Below are 21289 nucleotides of genomic sequence, written 5' to 3'. Positions count from 1 at the left end.
TGACCTGGACAAGCTCAGCAAATGGGCAGACGAGAACCTGATGGTGTTTAACACCGAAAAATGCAAGGTTCTCCACCTTGGGAGGAAAAACCTGCAGCTTCCTTATAGGCTCGGCAGTGCTACGTTGGATAGCACTACAGAAGAAAGAGACTTGGGGGTCATGATTGACCACAAGATGAACATGAGCCTGCAATGCGATGCTGCGGCTAGTAAAGCGACCAAAACGCTGGCTTGCATCCATAGATGCTTCTCGAGCAAATCCCGGAATGTCATTCTCCCCTTGTACTCGGCCTTGGTGAGGCCGCAGCTGGAGTACTGCATCCAGTTTTGGGCTCCACAATTCAAAAAGGATGTGGAGAAGCTTGAGAGAGTCCAGAGGAGAGCCACGTGCATGATCAGAGGTCAGGAAAACAGATCTTACGATGACAGGCTGAGAGCCATGGGACTCTTTAGCCTGGAAAAGTGTAGGCTCAGGGGTGATCTGATGGCCACCTATAAGTTTATCAAGAGTGACCACCAGGATCTGGGGGAACATTTGTTCACCAGAGCGCCCCAAGGGATGACGAGGTCGAACGGTCACAAACTCCTGCAAGACCGTTTCAGGCTGGACATAAGGAAGAATTTCTTTACTGTCCGAGCCCCCAAGGTCTGGAACAGTCTGCCAGCGGAGGTGGTTCAAGCACCTACATTGAACACCTTCAAGAGTAAATTGGATGCTTACCTTGCTGGGATCCTATGACCCCAGCTGACTTCCTGCCCTTTGGGCAGGGGGCTGGACTCGATGATCTCCCGAGGTCCCTTCCAGCCCTAATGTCTATGAAATCTATAAATATATTTAGCTTTCATTTGTTTTTTGACAACAGAAGAATAAAACATACATTTTTCTGTTGCAAAGAACTCAGAAAGCTCACAGCAGGTCAGAATATTTTCAGTACTACAGATTCCTATTTGAAGTGTCTGGGTTTATCTTGTGAACCACATTTGCACAGCTAACAGTCTTAAAATTGTGTGGCACCTTTGAAAGGTTCTCAAGGCCCCCTGGTTGAGACCCACTGCTCTAAGGGAAGCTGTTCAATGCAGCTTGAGGAAGCAGGTAGGGATGGATGGGAAATCCTTCCCAGACTTCTACTTTTAAAGACATAACATTAGAGCAGTTACAAACTAACAGTTAATAAACAATTGTATATATATGCACATCACGTTAGGCAGTCCAAATTCATCAAATGAAGGGATCCTCTGACTTTTGAACTAATCCAGTGCTCTTATAAATGGCCAATCAGGAAAGTAGGACTAGAATGAGGAGCTGGGGGTGAGTAGGTAGTCTGACTCTCAACATGCCCAGCATTTCACCTGCATAAGTGGTACACTGATTTCAAGGTCATGACATGACTAGCCCCATTTTCAGATAAGGGATTTGAAACTGTGGGAGAAAAGAACAGCTTAGCCAATGGCACCCAGAGCTGTAGCTGTGGCAGTGCCATAAGTAGACCCCTGGCCTCTCCAAGTCACTCATCCAGGCTGTACTGCTCTTCATGTCTGGGAACTGCTTGAACTGAAACCAAGCAAGTCACATAAGGGACCACATCAGGTTAGATCAGTGGCTCTCAATTTAGATTCAAAGTATTCCACAGAAAATGCCAGCTTTTGGCTTTCACTAGGTTAAAAATAAGAGCACTTTTTCTGTTGCAAAGAACTCAGAAAGCCCACAACAGGGCAGGATGATTTTGCCACTATGGATTACTATTGGAAATCTCAGTGTGTAATCTTGCAAACTGTGTAGGTGTTTCCACACATAACATTGTTGATGTTGCAGGACTCCTCAGTTGAGAATCACCAGTCTACTGCAATGGTTAAGGATACATGACATACAAGCAGCAACAAAAAGAGGTTGTCTACCAAGGGTTGGGGAGAAAAGAGAGCAAGATGGCAAGAACATAACTAACCTGGCACTTAAAGTTTTGTTGTATTTACAGAAACCAGTTCAGTGCAGTTGACAGTGAATCCCTAGGTCAACCGTCACAGTTGTCTTTTCAATGGCCCTGGCTGGTCCCAAGCTGATCAGAGGGTAGAACTGTATACACAAGTTCTGTAAGTACAAGTAATGAATGAAGTGTGGGACAGGTCTGTGCCCATACAACCTAGGTACAATCCTTATTTGTCCCCCACCAGTTCTTGTGCCTGCGGTGAGCTGAGCATCTGTAAGTAGCTGGTGAGCTGATATCTCTGTGGAGCAGACAAATGGTCTTGTTCACTTTCTATTGCTCTGATTCTTCCAAAGCAAGGGGCAGACTTCAGTGCAATACCAGTTCCACATAACAGGCTATTGCAGGGCTTCCTGCAAAGTTCATCCCACACTACAGGCCAAAAGCAGCTCCACTTGGCTAGGATGCAAGTTGATTGGCTTCACTAGACCCAGGCCTGCTCAGTGTTCACACATGGGCCTGCGTGACTTAATGTATCCTCCAGCTGTATCCTGAAGAACAGGATAAAAACAGCATTTCTTTGTGGTCTTTCCCTCTCCCTCCTGGATGCTGGGGAGTCACAGCTAGTCCCATGTCATCTGCCTCAAGCAGACCTGTATGATAGTTGCACATCTGGCTACAAAGAACACAAAAGGCCCAGGGGCAGCCCACATATAAATACTCATCACAGCTCTGAAATGGAAGGACAGTGTTCATCAGGGTTCGAATTACACTTCAACTCTTTGGGGGCGGTGAGATGTGCGTGTGTGTGTGTGGGGGGGGGCACAAAAAAATTAAACCTGTTCATTGATTAACAAGTCCACCTAAGTGAAGGAGCAATCTGATTGGAGAGCCCCCAAGGTTATGCTTTTCAAATATTACGGGGGGGGGGGGAGTCAGTCCCCCCTGAGCTCCCTCTTAATTTTCACCCTGGTGTTCATTCTACTTGAAAGTGGACACGGGCATGGCACTCATGAGTCAGAGCACTGAATATTTTACCACTCCTCCAGGGTGTGGCTATTTTGATCTGTAACCAGAGCAAGTTTCATATTAACAGATTTATGGATCCTTTGACTACACAAACTTGCCAATAAGGGCTTTGTGAGAACATCCATCCTCCTGGGAGGTTAAACAGTGGAAGTCTTAGAGTATCACAATGGGAACAGGATTGTGATGAGACTCACAAGTGACTGACAATCAGTGTGGGCAAACGCATATCCCACTCAAGGATTTCCAGAAACTTTACAACTTAAGACTCAACGTCCTAAAAGAGTAAATTAAAACCATCTTTTTCATTTTATGGCTTTGTGGGAGGGCAAAGGTACAATGTGGTGAAGCAATGCAGCACATTGCTTGTAGATCCAGAAATAAATATATAAAACCTTGATGTTCAGTCGGTATCCGGGGAAAGATGAAAAGTATTAAATTTATGCATGTTAGCCAAGTATTCCCGAAAACAACTGTTAGAAGATCTCCAAGTTGCAGGATTTTCAGAAGCACTCAGGAGTGGCTTAAACTGTGGTCACTGTTGACAATCCCACCTGATTTATCCAAGGAAGAGAATGAGACTAAGGAGCCTTCTTCAGATGATCCTGTGTTATTTGCTGTGTCACCTTAAAATTCAAAGCTCTAGAATTACCAGAATTCATCCATAAAGTTAATGTCAGGGCATATCACACAGACAAAAAAGGTACATGTACACATACACATACACACACACACACACACTTTTAGTCTCCAGGAAATGGAAAGCACAGATTACAATATCACTAAAATATTATTTTACAGTTCTCTCTATATTATATATATAATTAAGGGAGTGTATGACAAAATTCTAACTTCTATGTCCCATAAGATTAATCTAATGGACAAATCCATCAAAGTTTAAAAATGTATTAAAAATACTTACAGAAACCATCCCCCTTGCAACACATATAATTTTAAGAGAAAAAGAACACTTAAATTCAAAATTGCAAGCATCTTTGGACTGGATGAAGATCTTTGTTTGGCCCAGTCTGCACTGCTCCCAAAGTCAGAAAAAGGTAGAGATAAAACCTAAGGATGTTATCCAAACTCTAGATGTTAAAAAGCAAAAAAAAAATCCCAAAACAACATCCCCCCCGCCAACTTCTCCTGCCAAGAGATGAGAAGATTTCTTTGAGCTGAATTCAAAATCAGAAATACAAGGCTTATAGCCAGTGGTGAAAAACAAATCTGAACCTTGCCCTACAAAAACTGAAAAGCTGGTTCAGGCATTTCATCAGCAGGAAAGTTAATAAAGATTTAATTGTAGCAAGAACAGCCTCAATGGTGGAGGGGGTGGGTGGGGGCTTGTAGGGGGTGACTGCACAGCAGGCTTGTTCTCAGTGGGATGCCTGTGCAAAAGGGATTGTCTCTCAGTAAGAACTAAAGAGTGTCCAAGGCCTCATCTGTGTGGGCCCTACAACCAATCTAAATGTCATGCCTAATGCGTGGGTAGTCCTGCTGACACTGTTTGCCCAGCCAGGATGCATGGGGCCAGACTGATTTAGAACAGCTATGCATCAGACCCATGAGAGAAAAGCTGACGGGGCCCTGAAAGGAATGGTCTGAGTGTGACTGGAGAGATTATGCTTCTTTGAGGGACCCCAGGAAAACTTGTCTCAGCAAGGACTGTAAACAGGACTAAGGGGTAAGCAAGAGTAAGCAATGAGTAGCTGATGCTGGCAGTTTAATGAACCTTGTTCCTTAAAAAAAACAACAACCCACTACTCAAGTAAAAACAATGAGTAAATGTTAATTTTTGCAATGGAAACATTTATATCATCCTCCATTTGCTGCAAGAAAGGAGAGCAATGTTCTATATTAGAAAAGTTATTCCACTGTGGAATCCAAAGAGGTAAGATCCTATCAATATAAAATGTATTCCCTGCAGCTGTAAAGTGATAAGGGAGTAGATCTTCATCTGGAATGGAGTGTAAACAAGATGAGAATACCCAGTTACCTGTGGGGGCACATTTTTCACAAGAAAACCACTCTCTCTCCAATCTCTCAGTCCTGATCCTCAAAGGAAACTTACAAAACACTTCCCAGAGACAAGCCTATGAACTTCACTTCATCAGCCTCCTGGACACTAAAAATCATGGACTAAATATAGACATTGGATTTATGACACATTATAACCTGCCTGACATCTGACTCCCTAGGTCTCTCTCCACTATTCATCCCCTTTCTCTCTCTTCCCCTCTCCCACCCACCCCTGCCTGTCTTTCACCCATTGACTCCTCAATCTACATTTTCACTGACTACCTGTCTTGCATGCATACCAGGCCAGCCTCTGGCTTATTTACTTTTCATTCCATCCAGGAAGAGCACACACCAACTGCTGAAACTTCCTTAGCCTGACGAAGGGTTTTTGAACCCCAAAGCTTGCTTAATAATTGTTTTCCAACTATTTAAGCTGGTCTAATAAAAGATATCAGATTCACACAAAGAACCTTGTCTGAACAAGATGAGAAGCACTTAAAAACCCACAGACTTGAGCAGAGAAGTGGATTCATGCTAAGAAAACCATTCTGTAAGAGGGGATACTACCGCAGTTGCCAATACTGGGGTTGTATACTTTTGGGCATGTAACCCAGAAAAGAGGCTGTTCTCATAAGACAAGAGAAACTGAATCTAGAGGCTAAGGTGGCAAGATACATCTTTGCCCTGATCATGGACTGTGAAGCAGCTCTGAAAGATCTTTGTTTGGCCCAGTCTGCATAGTTTCCAAAGCCAGAAATGGGATTGGGAAGCACAGTGTCAAGCTGTAGAATTTTAGTATGATCAGTAAAGGGAGTGGGAGGTGACTTTTGGTCAGCTGGGATACTCCCTCATCAAAAGGAAAGCCACCGCCCCTACAGACAAAGGATCACAAGTCAGTTGAACCCTTGTTTCTGCCCAGCACTCACCCTCCAAATGAGACACTGTAGTGAAGAACCTTGTCATACTGGTCTCCCCTCTACCCAACCATTTCATCCTCCCTCAACCCCTCCCCCCCCAAACAAAACAAAAACCCAAACTTATGACACCATCAGCCAGCCATGAACAACACATTCAGATTAAAACAAAAAAAGGAAGAATACAATGATGTTTAGAAAATAGGACTGGGGGGAGAAGGGGGGGAAGTAATATCCATTGTAACAGCAATGCTTTGTCCCCATTTCTTCAGGAGCAGTTACAGAATCATGATTGAAAGTGCTGCTGTTCTTAAAAATATATAAGAAGAAAACCTTGTATTTTGGTTGCATCAGATCTCTTCGTAACACCTCTGCTGGACAATCACAAATGCACCAGTTCAGAAGTTTTCCTGCTATCTTACACTTTGTGAACCATTTTCTCTAGCATTCTACCCATTTCTTAGGTTTCTCACAGTCTCTTGCCCCCTCTCCCAGAGCACTCCCAAAAGTGCATTGACTATAGTTAGAGAACTATGACGTTAGTCCATGGAACACATTAACAGTAGCTTCTAACATGTGATCAGTGAAGTATTGAAAAGACAAATATGAGCTACAGCAAAGCATTTCTGCTCAAGGGAAGAAGATCAGTCCCAACTCATACCAATACTTGTGCTGGTCACATGGATTGCTATGGAAGCATCTCAGGATTTTGGGTTGTATATGTGGATTTCTGGTGGAGGCTAAGGAAGGGGCCAATACATTAATACAACAGTCAATGGCAACTTACACTCTAGAGCTGCACTAACCAGTGTCCTATTGCTTGATCCAGAAGGCTGGAAAAGATACCAAGTGAGATGTCTGTTGTTCTTGATTTAATTTATTTGGCACAAGTAAATGTCTTCAAATTAGATCAGATACTCAAACAAGATAAATTTGTTCCTCCCAAAAGTTTTCAAGAGTTCTGCTATTTTCCACTATTTGCCCCTGGAAAAAACAAAAACAACCCCCCCTCAAACCCATACCCTTAAAAAGATGGTCCCTTGATCTTGATACTAACTATACCCATATGGTCAAATACCTGAGCTCCAGTCTATTAAACAATTTCATCAGCAGTGGCTGGATTGTGATCTAACCCTGCCCCCCCACCAATGACTAGCAAGTCCCTACCTTTGATTAATACCTAGTCAACACACAGGTAGGAGAGATGAACCTGGGACGTATTACAGAATTCCAGAAGGCAGAGCATATGCGCTACTAGGTGTAAAAGCTTTTGCCCTACAAAGGCATTCTCTAATACGACAAGACTTGGAAAATGGTTGTTTATTGGTATTTATAAATACACACATAAGGAAGAGTCCATTTAGAGACAATTTTTTACTTGAAAGGACACTGTCAAATAGCCTGGGCTACCTTATGCCATTACCCTGTTTAAGAAAATGCTTTGGGTTCTATAATCGAGTCCAAAACCCACCATTCCATTACCAAGAAATTAAATAGGCAATATCAGGGTTTATCAAACCAAAATTATTTCTCCCCCTGCCTCAACAGACTAGCTCTGAGAGTCTTTCTCGAGCTGTGCTAACACTGATGGTTGCTGGTATACAAACTGATGATACACATAGCCTGCCCAGAAGGTCAGTAAGTTGTAATAGTTATAAAACCAGCTGCTATAAACACCTTTTGCCACACTGAAAGCAAGGGAAAGGATCAAGTTTTGCAAATGGAATAAGAACACAGTTATTGAGAAGAGATTATCCACGCTTCTACAAAAAGACTTAATAAATAAAACAGATTAAAAATAAAATCAATACGGGAGGAAAAAGGAGACAGTGTCCTTTTAAACAATGGGCATACTGAGATTCTTCTGTGCGACTTCCCAGAAGATTCGAGTCTGCAAGACCTTGTGAAACATACTGTGAGGTTGGGAAAAATGAACTGTACATGAAGAAAATACAGCTCATCTGGTGCTAAAATGACCCTTTCAACAGACTGAATTACTCAGATGCTGATAGAGCCTAAGGAGGCAACACTGCCCTCACTTTAATCATACAGGGGGAAAAATAACCCCCCAGGGCTCTAAAATCTATTGCTAGTACTTTAGAAAATCATCTCTTCTTTCCCATCTGATGTGATTCTTCTCCATAAAGATGGAGGATTGTTGCTTCAGCTTTCAACAATTAAGATAACTGACCATGCTTGCTCTTTTTTATTTTTTTCAGTTGGGACCAATTCACAAATCCATACTCATCCTTCTCTCCCTTAAGTGCGGACAGCAGGGAGAGCAATTATTTGTACTTGATCTCATCTTCCAGGAACCTGTTACAGTCTGACCAAGTTCTGCCCTATTAAGCCTTTGGTGCCAGCACATCTGCTTTGCCTGTTTTGTAACTGGGCAACCTAGACTCCAGGCATCAGGAAAGCCACAGGCAACTGGTACCACCTGAGCTGGGGGGGTAGGAGGGCACATGCCCCCCCAGCAACCGATCAGCAACTGGGGGGGTCCCCTACTGTAGCTGATCTTGCTGACTGGGAAGTGCAAGCAGCGCTCCCAGAAGTGCCAGCAGTGCTTCAACCTAGTGCCCCCACTCCCTGGCTGGCACTCACAGGGGGGCACCAGCGCTCCTGCCTGCCGCACCGTCCATCACCTAAGCAGGGAGTGCTGCCTGTCAGGGGGTGCATGTGCACTCCTGTGCATCCCCTACGTGTCACCACTGAGGACAGCAGTAAGTTCACAGAGGCTGGCACAGACTCTACTTTCACCTGAAGCAGCACCTGGGTTAAATTTGCCTGAATTACTCCAAAAAGCAGCTGCTACATGGATCTAGTTGATTAACAGGTAAGGACATTCCTTTTGTTTGAAAGGTGAGGAACTGAAAGCAAGATATGTCCTTGTGGTATACAGTGAGCCCACACTTCACTCCAGGGCAAGACACTTACCTGTGGAATATGCAGAAGTCATTGAAACTGCTGAAAGTTTACAAACTCAGTATACAGCAATGTGGCAATAACCAGCAACAGATTTTCAGGCCTGCTGTTCTTTCCACTTTAATTAGTGAATCATTATTCCTTAACCATGACAATAAAGAGTAATGTGATTTTGCTTCTTTGGGGAAAGGACAGGGAATCAAGAATTGGACTGTGAACTAGAGCTGTGTCCTCTATATTGTGAGCTACATTTTCACTGGAGTAAAACCTGAAATGCAAAAAGTTTGGAGAGCCAGCAATTGGTAAAAATGGGCAAGTAAGCCCATGAGAGCCTAGCCTGTGACTTCAACTGTCTATTTAAGGTCTTACCATCAGACAGGCAATTCCAGGCTCAGCTTTCTAATGGTAAAAAGTGTCTTCTTTTTATTGATACATAACTTTTGTGTTTGATAATCTTGAAAAATTACTGGATTATAAATCTGTAAAAAAATGAGGGGGAGGATAAAAAAAATGAACCTGACATTACAGATTTCAAGCTATATCACAACAATCTAGGAAGCCTCTGAGTTGGATGCTACAAAACACAGAAGAAACTGATGAACCTTCAATGTGAGCATGCTCAGTGTGGTTAGCATGGGAACAAGGAAGTACAGAAGCACAGTAAATCATGTCTCACAATGGCTGCTGTTTTCATTCCCTTACTGAAGAATGGATACAAAACCTTTTTCTTTGGACAGTGGATGCAAGGTTCAAGCATGTTCATTTCAATCCCTCTCCCCGCTTTGAAGGGTTTCCATTGCTATTTCATCATCAACAGCAGCAGCAACAGTTATTTGGGGTTTACACACCCTCCCCCACTCAGTGATTTCTTCTGAGCATGCCCAGTAGGAATGGTTCAGAATTATACCAATTCACCTACAGAAATGCCAACACAGATCCAGCTCCCATGTCACAGAGTTCATCAGCTTGCTGGAACGGGTGGTGTGTGTATATGCGTGTGTATGGGTGGCTACAGGGGCCTGGCACCACAGCCCCCTTTTCACTGGCCCTTGCAAATGACACTGGGATCACTTTCCTTGAAGATACTGGTGTCCACCATAATTCTAGAAGTATAATTAAATACTCAGTTTGCAAGGAGGACCAATTCCAATGTCATAGGATGATGCAACATCTGCAGAAGCGCTGTCTGCTGCCCCCTACTGATGGAGGTGGAGTCACAGGAGCGAAGTAGGCGTGGACTTTAATATTAGGTAAATGGGTCTGAAAAGATAAACACATTATTTAAAGAAAAAACAGCAGTGACAGCGAAACAGAGGCAAGCAGCAAAAGAGCACGTGGAACACTGACAGACCTGCTCTTTTTTCTTTACTTGACTGTCTAAATAAAAGCATCTTTTCCCACTTCACTAAAGGGTCAAGGCTTCTACAGATCCCAGTGGAGATTTAGAATTTCATTTTACTGTATTATCATCAAGTCCTTCCTTATCTACAACTTCAGTTTTCTAAGGGGCTCTGGAAACTACCACCTCTCCCATGCTAGCAAATTTCTTCTACCTGTATTTCCTCACTCAGTAAAACTTCAGAGCCTTATCAGATGGCTTCACTAATGAACTAGACAGAGGCAGTGATGGTCCTGAATAATAGCTGTGTGCCCTTTTCTTTTCTAAATTACATATGTAGAGCTGATGTTTTGTTTTTTTTAAAATAGACTCCGAAATAAAAAGGGAGCCAAACTTTGCAAATCTACAACAATGGTTTAGAGCAAGGGTAGGCAATGTTTTTTGGCTGGAGTGCTGAAAAAACCACAATGTCTACCTTGAAAGGTGCTGGAGTGCTGGCACATAAGAAAGACAAAATGAGTGTGGAGCAGGGCTGGGGCCAAGGGCAGCACGGGGCTGAGGCCAGGGCTGTCTGGCAGCACATGGCCGGGGCCAGGGCCCAGGCCGTGGGCAGCGCAGGTAGCAGTACTGGGGCCATTGGCAGTGCCAGGATGAGGCTGGGACCTGCGCAGGTCCACAGCCTCAGCCCCACACAGGCCCCATCCCCATGCTGGCCCGGCAATGGCATTGGGCTGGGGCCGGAAGCAGTGTTGAGGGCTGGGGCTCGGCCTGCCGGCAGCACATGACTAGTGCCAGGGCCATCTGCAGCACCAAGATGGGGCCCGGGCCTGGGCCCTAACTCTGGCTTCATCCCGGCGTTGCAGATGGCCCCGGCTCAGCAGCAGTGCAGGGCTGGGTGGCGGTGGAGGTGTCAGCTGGGGCTGGGCCTGCCGGAATAGGGCCGGGGCCTGCACAGGTCCACAGGCCTGGGCCCCGGCCCTGGCCCTGTGCTGCCAATGGCTGTGGCCCAGCAGTGGTGGTAGAGGTGTCGGCCAGGGCCGCATCCGCACTAGGATGGGGCTGAGGCCTGGCCCACTGGCAACATGGAGCCAGGGCTGTGCCTGGGCCCCAGCCACATCCGGGTGCCGCACACGGCCCTGGACCAGAAGCGGTGCTGGGCTGGGGCAGGCAGTGGTGGTGCCAGCCAGGGTCAGGCCCAACAGCAGCACATGGCTGGGCCTGCCGGCAGCACCAGGATAAAGCCTGGGCCCTGGCCCCATCCCAGCACTTCCAATGGCCCTGGCCCAGTAGTGGTGATGGAGGTGCTTGCTGGGGCCATGGCCGTCAACAGTGCCAGGATGGGGCCAGGGCCGCATCCGCCAGCAGCATGTGGCTGGGGCCATGTGCAGCACTGAGACGGGCCCGGACCCCAGCCTCATCCTGGCGCTGCCGATGGCTCTAACCCGGCTAGGGCAGATGGTGGCGGTGGTGCCAGCCAGAGCCCGGCCCGCCGGCAGCATGTGGCCAGGGCTGTCTGTAGTGCTGGGATGGGGCCAGAGCCTGTGCAGGTCTGCGGGCCCCATCCCGATGCTGCAGATGGCCCCGGCCTGGCGCTGGCACTGGGCCAGGGCCTAGAGCGGTGATGGTGCCAGCTGGGGCTGGGCCGCCAGCAGCATGTGGCCAGGCCTAGGGACGGGGCCTGTGGTGGCAATGGGGCTGGACCCGGGGATGGGGCACATGGCAGCAATGGGGCTGGCTAGGGACGGGCCTGGTGATGGGGCTCACGGCAGTGATGGGGCCGGGCTGCTGGCAGCATGTGCCCAGGCCAGGGCCCGCAGCAGCGATGGTCTCAGCTGGGGCCTGCCGGCAGCACGTGATTGGGGCTGGGGCCATCAGGGCATGGATGTAGCCAAAGATGGGGCCCGTGGCAGGCCGGGCTAGTTTGGGGCCAGGGGCTCTTACCTGGCCGGCGTGGTCAGGGTGTTCCAGGGCCTGGGTCTGCTAGGCTGTTCCCAGACAGCCATGTGCTGCTCAATTTGGGCATGCCCCTTCCCACCCCTTGGGGCAGAAAGCAGCCCGCGTGCCAATAAAAACCATGCTGTGTGCCACACTGGACACGCATGCCATAGGTTGCTGGCCCTGGTTTAGAGGCTTATTGTGAATTAAACTCTTGGATTCAGCTAACGAGTGGAAAAACAAACTGAAAACAGTAAGCAAAAAATTGCCATTTGATTCAGGTATTCCTTGTCAGTAGTCAAATAATACTTAGCTCTTATATAACATTTTTCATCTGTAGTCCTGAAAACATTTTAAAAAGAAAGTCAGTAGTACTATTCCCATACTACAGATGGGGAAACAGGTGTTAGGAGGGAATGAACTGGGAACTGAATCCAGATCTCCTGAATCTTAGTATTTCCTACTGGTCAGTTACTGAACTGTCTCCAAAAGATTAAAAATGCAAAAGATTTGCTCAAGTAATTTACCAGCACACAGGGCTATGTCAGTCTAAAGTCTACTACAATACACTTCATAAAATTATAGCAACTGATATAAGAGACCATTCTATTACTGACTCTGGTACTAACTTTTTATTGAGAAATGATGTCAGATACTCAGTGTTATGAAAGAGCCTCATGTCTATGATGTGATCAACAGTGAGCTCATTCTCCCATATTCCTTCACTGGGTTTCTCAGCTGGAACAGCAACTGGAGGGAAGAGACACCATTCCTTCCCCACTAGCTAGTGCTTACCATCTTCAGCCTTTCCTTAAATGTTGTCCTTCTTCCTCTCTCTCAGGCAAGCTAAAGAACTTGTACCAATCATGGGTGCCACATTAATCGGGAGTGGGGGCATGGGTCTCCTTGCGGCTGATCCCGTGACGGCCAATAACTGCAGCTGCTTCTGGGAGCAGCTGTGGCCGCTGCTTGCAGGGGAGGCAACAGTACTCCGGCCTGCCCCCCCGCCCATCGTCTAAGTGGCAAGTGTGGCCAGTCAGGGGGTGCGCCAGTGCTCTCAAGCGGTGCACATGCACCCCTATGCACCACATACGCATCACCACTGGGTCCAGTCCTCAAACCCTTCCTGACTTTAACATATGTAAAAACCCTATTAGGAAGAAATGCAGTTACTGAAGAAAATTTGAAGTCAAAGCTTTAGCAATACTTGTTTTTTTACCCTGAGTCTCTTGATTCCTGCCCGTGTGATCTGTTGACAGTCATAAAGTTCTATCCTCTCCAGGCTATGACAGCTCTTCAGGTGCTCCAGGGAAGCATCTGTGATCAATGGACAGTTATCCAGCTCGATCACTTCCAGACGATCATGCGCGCAGGCACCATTCCCCAAGTGACGAATCCCATCATCTGTGATCAACTCACAGTGTGATAAACTCTGCAACCAAAGAGAAGGGGTTAGTATTTTGAGCTGCAACCTGATGTACAGCTGTGGATAATATCATGCTACTAAGCTTCTTAGAGAGGAGATGGAATGAACTCAGATTTCTAGACTATACCATACTTGCCCCGAAGTTTGACACAGTAGATTTGCAGGTGTTTAACCCTGGAGATAGTTTTGAGCTCCGAACTCTAGGAACCAGAGTCCATGGGCTTCTCTAACAGCCTAAGATTTCTAGAGACCAAAGGGGAAAACTGATATAAATCTAGAGCTAATGGAAGAGAGAGACAGAAAAACAGCCAAGCACTGTAGAGAGACAGGGAACAAATCTCAGGTACAAGATATACCCTCATCAGAAGTTTATCTGTCCTTAAATACTGAAAAGAAGTGCAGCAACTGTGGCAATACTTTTGAGAAACTACAGACACTAGCATTATCAGAATGGCATAGATTTACACTCCATTTGTGAGCTGCCCTTATTTTTAAATATTCTTGTATGTTAAATTGAACTGCATGGAGAGCTGGGAAACTTCAACTATCTCAAATGCTGCTCAGGCCATCACTGGAGTATCTCTATAGCTCATGTGTCATCTGTTTTGCAGAAGATAAAAAAACAGGAGCTGCTCCAGGGGAGAACACACTGGGAGAAGATCCCAGAGAAACTCTGCATATAGAGAACCTTAATGCTATGGGACCTGCCAGTCCAAATGACACTAGAAGACCCTGGCCAAAGGCTTTAGATCTGAAAATCTTTCAGCCACAAAATTTAAATTTGAAGAAACAGCACAGATAAAACAGGGGCACTTGCAGTGAGCTCTACCCTCCAGTGGTGTTTTATCACACTCTTTCCCCCTGAAAGAACAGATATTAATAGTGAGGAAGATCTGACTTGCAGGTGCTTGATTCCTATATGAAGCAGATTTCCAGTCAACCTGGAAAAACATATTATGGGGGACTGAATCTTATAAAACACACAAGTTAAATTTGAGTACCAACAGTTACAAGCCAGAAGCCTTCATTCTTTAAAGCTTAGCAAAGAGAACCCTTTTATTCCTCTGTTCCTTGCCTTAGTTCATTAGGGTCTGTCATTTACTCCCTTCATTCTACGAATAACCCTTTATAGGTAAGTGAGTATAGCCAAGGCTGCTAGGACTCGTAGGTCTCCAGAGAAAAGTATTAACGTACATCTCGCACCTAGAGTAGGATTTAGACTCAGAGGTGATAGTGATTCTTATTTAACTGCCTTTCAGCAAAGACAGCTTCCAAATAAGTGTCAAGAAAGGAGGGTGGCAGTTTTTCACCTTTGATCCTTATCCCCCCCAACAATCACTCTGTTACTTAAGCACCTCACAATCTAGATCAGTGGTTCTCAACCCTTTCAGGGTCAAGGCACTCGACTGCCACTTTTTTGATTCCACAGTCAGCAGCTCCCCCAGCTGAGAACCACTGTTGGTGCTGCCTCAGCTTACCCTAATGCTTCTTAGCTAGGCTCTGCTGTTGAGAAGGGCTGTGCAACTGGAATGGAACTGCCCTGTCCTGCACAGCTGTCCCAGGAAGGGCTGTGCATGTTGCTCCTAATACTAAGGCTCTGACCACCCTAAAGCAGGCAAAAGCTACCTCATGCAGTGCAGCTCTTTCTGGTTCAGCACCCACAATACTCCTTCCGGAAACAGAAGCTGATTAGAGAACAATCCCAATGCAGGGGGAAGCACACAAGGAAGTTTACCTGGCCACTGCTTCTGTGACACCCTTGATTGTCTTCACACTCCAGTTGAGAATGACTGATCTACATTTATCCATTTCACAACAGCCCTGTGAACTAATAGGTACTAGTATCCCACTTTATACATGGAAACAAATGCACAGGGAGACTTGAACCCTGGCTTCCCAAGTCCTAAGCTAGGATCCTATCCATGGAACCATCCTTCCTTTCTTGTTTTCTCCAAGGGCGTATTCATATAGACACTAGGCCATTAATAATACACCTCTGGACCAGAGAAATCTGTAACAAACAAATGAGTCATTATCTCTGTCTACTCTCACACTGATTTGTAAATTTACATGATAAACACTAACCAGATTTCTAAAATGACAAGGAGAAGTGTTACAATAAAGAAAATAAGGGGAAAAAAGCCCTTAAATGGTAAGGATATTTTGAAAAAAGGTAGAACCCCAAGCCTGATCCTGCAGCAAGAACTTATGGCTTGAAAATGGCCCTACAAAGCATGAAATCACTGAAATAACCCTCAAAATAGCAAACAGCAATACAGTAATAAGATGTAGAAAAAATCCTTACTGGATCACACGATGTGCGACTGCAGATCTTAGGAATCAAAATGTAGTAGCAACCTCACAGAATAGCAGAGGGAGTACAATGCCAATTTAAAATCAAAGGAGCCTAAAGGATTTTGGCAGGGAAGCAAAGCACGAAAGTAAATTACAACACTCTCCTTTGATCAGCATGTATTGATTAAGCTATAATCCGTGGATCAAAAGATGCATTCAAAAGAGCAACTATATACCTTACTCCCCAGGAGCTCTAGCTGAAATAGAACAGGGCATTCTAAGACTAACAGTCGCCACAAGTTACAAGCACCATATTAGAGATGAAAAAGAGCCATTGTCTTCATCTCATACAGACTGGGTATAACCAGCATATGCCTGGGAAGTCATAGAGGAAATCTCTGACAGGCAGGATCATTTATTTTAGGAAGAGACACACTGAATATTCCTATACAAACAACACTTACCAAAACCTGAAGCCGTGGACAGTGTATGGAGAGTTGGATTAATGTACTATCTGTTATCTGGAAGAGACAAAAAGGTATTTTAAGACTGGCACTTTCACAAAACAACTTTCTTTCTAATGTGAACTGTGCCTAAATGAAAGTGACATTCTGCTGTACAGGTTTCCCTCACTTTAAGCAGGTTCTGTATGTGCAAAATCGCTTTTATGTGATAACCCTTTTTATATCAAAAGTTCATTATATGCAAGGTAAATTCACTCTTATTCGATTGGTGTGGTGGAAGGTTGCAGTCAACTGCTTTGTGGAAATGATGTGCATCCAGATATAGTCTCCTGTGTGGATCTGTGCTCCTCGCTCATTGTCTGTGACGTGTGTTTCTGTAGTTGCCATCCCCATTGTGATAGTGCCTTGTGCTTGTGTACTGTCTGCTCTTGCTGAGTACCAAAACTATCTTGTAAAAGTGGAAGAAATGGGTCTGGGGGTCAGTACAGTCGAGATTTTGGAACGTATCTCTTTGTTACATTGTAAAGTGGGCTCCCTTTATGCAAATTTGAGTTATATGCTGTTTTCCAGGAACACATGTATAGCACGAAGTGAGGGAAACCTGTACATCATCTAAAACTGACAGTTACTAACTCCTGAACGTTTCTGGAGATTGTCCTTAGCGGGCCTACACTGTAGGTAAAAGTTCATATTGATCCTTTAATACAGAACCTGAGAAAGATTTTTAACATGTTATGTAGGTGCTCTTTCCCCTCACTTCCCTTAGGAGTTTTTAAATCTCTTTTTCTGTTTGCTCTTTCCATTTGAAATATCAGGTAAGTTGGTTCTTCCTTGCTTTTGATAAAACAAGCTCACAATGAAAGAGGCAGGGTAGAACAGTCTAACAAAAAATAGTTCTCCAAAATGTTAATTTACTACTGAAGATAAAACACATTAGTAAAACAGCCCTGAACCCCTTCCACCCTTGGCTCTGAATGTTTGCACTCTTCGTCAGTTTTTAAGTTACTACAGCATCTTATTGCCATAATACAACAGACTTCTGGCAAGCGGAACCTCCTTTGGCCCTTAAGAAAGAAACTCGCTAGGCTGTCTTTGTACAAAGCACCTAAAAAGACACAGCCCAAGTTTTCTTCTTCCTTGTCAGGTTAGCTTTAGAACACATCCTGTCTGGACTATTGTAATTTCCTCTATTGTGGCCTTTCTGAATCCCTACTCTATAAACATCGGGAAGTAGAGAATACTGGGGCCAGACTATTTTCTCATTTCAGGAAGCAAAACCCCATTACCTGAATTTCCTAACTATTTCTAATTCAAAATTGCCTTCATGGGCTTTTTTACCTCAAATTACTGAGACATTTTATCCTTCAACTCTTACCTTAAAATTTTATCAGACTGAGGGCATATACTCCAAAACTTAGTGTTCATTTCTATAAAAAAAACTACTGCATGAATCTATGGTACACAGCTATTATTAAGAGTCAGCAGTAACAGAGTCAGTGGCTGGTAAAGATTCTGGAAAGATTTTTGGTTGGAGGACATCTCACCTTTATTTCTTCTTCTTATTTTTCTCCCATCTTTACATGCAAAGTAATGGTTCAAACACTTCAGCTACATCATCTTATATTTGGAAATTCTTTTCATTGACCTCTTCTTACTATATTTATGTAGCAGAGACCTTTCCATTTCTCAAGAATAAAAGATCTCATTCTGGGGCTTGAGGTTCTTAAAATAATCAGGTTTCCAGAGAGGACTATGATTTGCAGATTAGATCTTTGGATTTGTTAACATTTTCAATACATTTCTCTACTGCAAAATAGGAAAAATGATAAAAATACAAGTCTCTTTTTTGCCCAAACTTAGCAGCTTTTCTTGATAGGGATTCTGGAACAAGTCCCTTAAAAAATGGGGGGCAGAGGGATGAAGGGGTGCTTCTAGACTGGTCCTTTCTTTGCTAGAAACCCTACATATGTTGATGGTACAGAAAACATCTGCATCCTACTGTGACACAACAGTGCATTTCAAAGAGCCATTAGAGGGTTACACCTCTTACCTGAACACACTCTTCCAGGTCCATTTTTTCAAGCTCGTGACAATTCTGTAAGTATACACAAGATCAAGTTAAATACAAAGCCCAAACAGTAAATGTAAAATTACTTGACTAAATGTTCTTTCCAAATCTGAGAAGATAAGTTAAAATGCCTTTAACTTATCTTCTCCTTTAATTTACAGAGAAAAAGAGGGTTGATTCATTGTTGTATGGAGCACAGAACAAACAGATGCAAGTATCTGCTGACTCCTAAATGTAATTCATTTTATTAAGAAGATAAGCATCACCTCTTACAGTAAGAGTCAAATGACTTAAGTGTTGAAAAGTTAAGGGGAAATATCTGACTTAGATATCCACTTAACCCTCTTGTATCCATTCAAAGTGCACATGCTCCAGGTACAAGAGAAAGCAACACTTACCCTAGCCAGTGTGGTAAAGCCCACATCTGTTAGCTGAGAACATCTTGCAACTTCTAATATTCTGTACAGAAAGAATTAAAAATGCTATAATCACAGAAATAATCTTGCTTTGTTAAAAATCTTGTATCCACCCAGGGGAAAAAAGTGACTAAGTTTAATCTAAGAGGAGTATTTCCAAGTCCACACACCAGTACACACATAGGTCCTCTTCTACCTCATTTTCTGAGTTCATCATCAAGCAGTGAATGATACTAAACAGCATTTCCTGATACCCTAATAGACAAGGCACATAATGATAAAGCATTTAAACCCTCATGGCATTAAAATTTTCTAGAAAGCAAGATGCTCACTTCTAGGGCAGCATGACTGCCCAAATAAAAAAACTGCAGAAGTACAAGTTTTTAATTTTTAGTGCTACAATACATTATCCCCAGTCTTAAAAAACTAAGGTGGAACTTTCCTAAATGCTATACATTTTGTTTCACAGCACTTTATCCAAAAGATCAATAGAATTTAAAATTACTACGTAAGTCTATCAGATGTAACAGTATGTTTTAAACGTTCCTTCTTCAAAGCTGTTTTCCATACACATGCAGTTTACACACACGTACCCAACGTACCCATAATCCTTTAATTTTGGCCTTATTATAGACAATCCATTTCTATTCTGGAGGTCACTTATTTTATTCAACATATAGGAAGATCCCCAGCTGTAACAGATGCTAGATAATTCTTGCCTTTTCTTTCTCTACCATGTCTGGGAGGAACAGTCAGCCAGGATGGACTGTTCCAGGAGGTTCCTAGCTGAGATACAGGACCTCCACTTAATCCAGGAGGTGCACAGTCCCACCAGAGGAAACGCCCTGTTGGACTTGGTCCTGGCCACAGGCGATGACCTGGTAAGGGGCCTCCAGGTTCTTGACCACCTGGGCGATAGCGATCATCGCTTGCTGGAATTCACCATCCAGCGCAGGGTGCCAAGGGCCTGCAGCAAGACAGCAGCCCTAGACTTTAGGAGGGCCAACTTCAACAAGCTGAGGAGACTAGTGGGGGAGGCGCTGGGGTCCTTGAGGGCAGCGGAACTCAGTCTTGAGGACGAGTGGTCGTTCCTTAAGGAAACGATACTCAGGGCCCAAGGGGTGACCATCCCAACAAGATGCAAGGGGGGCAAGAGTGCCCGAAAGCACCCCTGGCTCACCAAGGACGTCCGGGAATGCCTGCTTGCCAAAAAGGCGGCGTACACCCGGTGGAAGAGGGGTGCTATCTCCAAAGAGAAGTATACCTCCTCTGCTCAGGCCTGTAGGGGGGCTGTCAGGAAAGCTAAGGTGGACATAGAGCTAGGAATAGCGTCCAAGATCAAGGATAATAAAAAGTCCTTTTTCAAATACATAGGGACGATGAAGGAGGCACCGGCTAATGTGGGGCCCCTGCAAAGTACGCTGGGCAATCTGGTGGTTGCACCAGAGGAGAAAGCGGAACTCTTTAACCAATTCTTGATGTCCATTTTCTTGTGCAGGGACCGAGACTTGCCCACTGTGATGCCAGATGGACTTGAGGGGAACGCCTCCAGACCTCAGGTTGGGGAGGACCGGGTTAGAGAGCTTCTGGAGGGGCTGGATGCGTTCAAGTCAGCGGGTCCAGATGCTCTCCACTCCAGGGTGTTGAGGGAGCTAGCTGGGGTTATTGCAGGGCCCTTGGCATGGCTTTACGAGCGCTCGTGGTGCTCCGGCCAGGTGCCGGATGACTGGAAGATAGCTAACGTGGTCCCCATCTTCAAAAAAGGGAAGACAGAGGACTCAGGCAACTATAGGCCCGGCAGTCTTACCTTTATCCTTGGGAAACTCTTTGAGAAGATCCTCAAGGAGCACATCTGTGATGGGCTGCCTTCAGGGATGATGCTCAAGGGCAAACCAGCACGGTTTCATTAGGGGCAGGTCATGTCAGACCAACCTGATTGCCTTTTATGATCAGGTCACAAAGGCAATGGATGCAGGTGTCACTGTGGACGTAGTCTTTCTAGACTTCAGCAAGGCCTCTGACACTGTCTCCCACCCCATCCTCATTAAAAAACTAGGCGACTGTGGCATTGATGCCTACACAGTCAGATGGATTGCAGATTGGCTCAAGGGTCGTACTCAGAGGGTAGTGGTGGATGGGTCATATTCAACCTGGGGGGAAGTGGGCAGCGGAGTCCCCCAGGGCTCGGTCCTGGGGCCTGCGCTGTTCAATTTCTTCATCGGCAATTTGGACGACGGGGTGAATTGCAACCTGTTTAAATTCGCTGATGATACCAAAATTTGGGGTGAGGTGAGCACGCTAGTAGGGAGGGAAAGACTGAAACAAGACCTGGATAGGTTACAGGAGTGGGCTGACATTAACAGGATGCATTTCAATACTGACAAGTGCAGAGTGCTGCACTTAGGCAGTAGAAACCAGCAGCACACTTATAGAATGGAAAACTCCCATCTTGAGAGCACGGAGGCAGAAAGAGATCTTGGAGTCATTATTGGCTCCAAGATGAACATGGGCCGACAATGTGAGGTCACAGTTGGCAGGGC

General features: G+C 45.0%; 1 protein-coding gene across 4 annotated transcripts in view; it reads right to left on the bottom strand.

The window, feature by feature from the left end:
- Nucleotides 1-7186: 7186 nt before the first annotated feature.
- FBXL20 (F-box and leucine rich repeat protein 20) overlaps nucleotides 7187-21289 on the bottom strand; it is an 85658-nt gene continuing 71555 nt past the window's right edge. For all 4 annotated transcript variants that reach the window (XM_090044534.1, XM_090044536.1, XM_090044535.1 and 1 more), the window contains 5 exons: nucleotides 18732-18792; nucleotides 18316-18360; nucleotides 16266-16322; nucleotides 13300-13512; nucleotides 7187-10066 (listed from right to left, as the gene is read on the bottom strand). In XM_090044534.1, coding sequence (XP_089900660.1) covers nucleotides 9959-10066; nucleotides 13300-13512; nucleotides 16266-16322; nucleotides 18316-18360; nucleotides 18732-18792 — 484 coding nt within the window. In that variant the 3' untranslated portion in view covers nucleotides 7187-9958. The remainder of the gene's footprint in view (nucleotides 10067-13299; nucleotides 13513-16265; nucleotides 16323-18315; nucleotides 18361-18731; nucleotides 18793-21289) is intronic.

The sequence above is a fragment of the Crocodylus siamensis genome, chromosome 4 (assembly GCF_052110815.1).
Source record: "Crocodylus siamensis isolate JL-2025a chromosome 4, ASM5211081v1, whole genome shotgun sequence".
NCBI classification, from domain to species: Eukaryota; Metazoa; Chordata; order Crocodylia; family Crocodylidae; genus Crocodylus; species Crocodylus siamensis.
The sequence above is the reverse complement of the archived record's forward strand: the minus strand, read 5'-3'. Positions and strand labels throughout refer to the sequence as shown.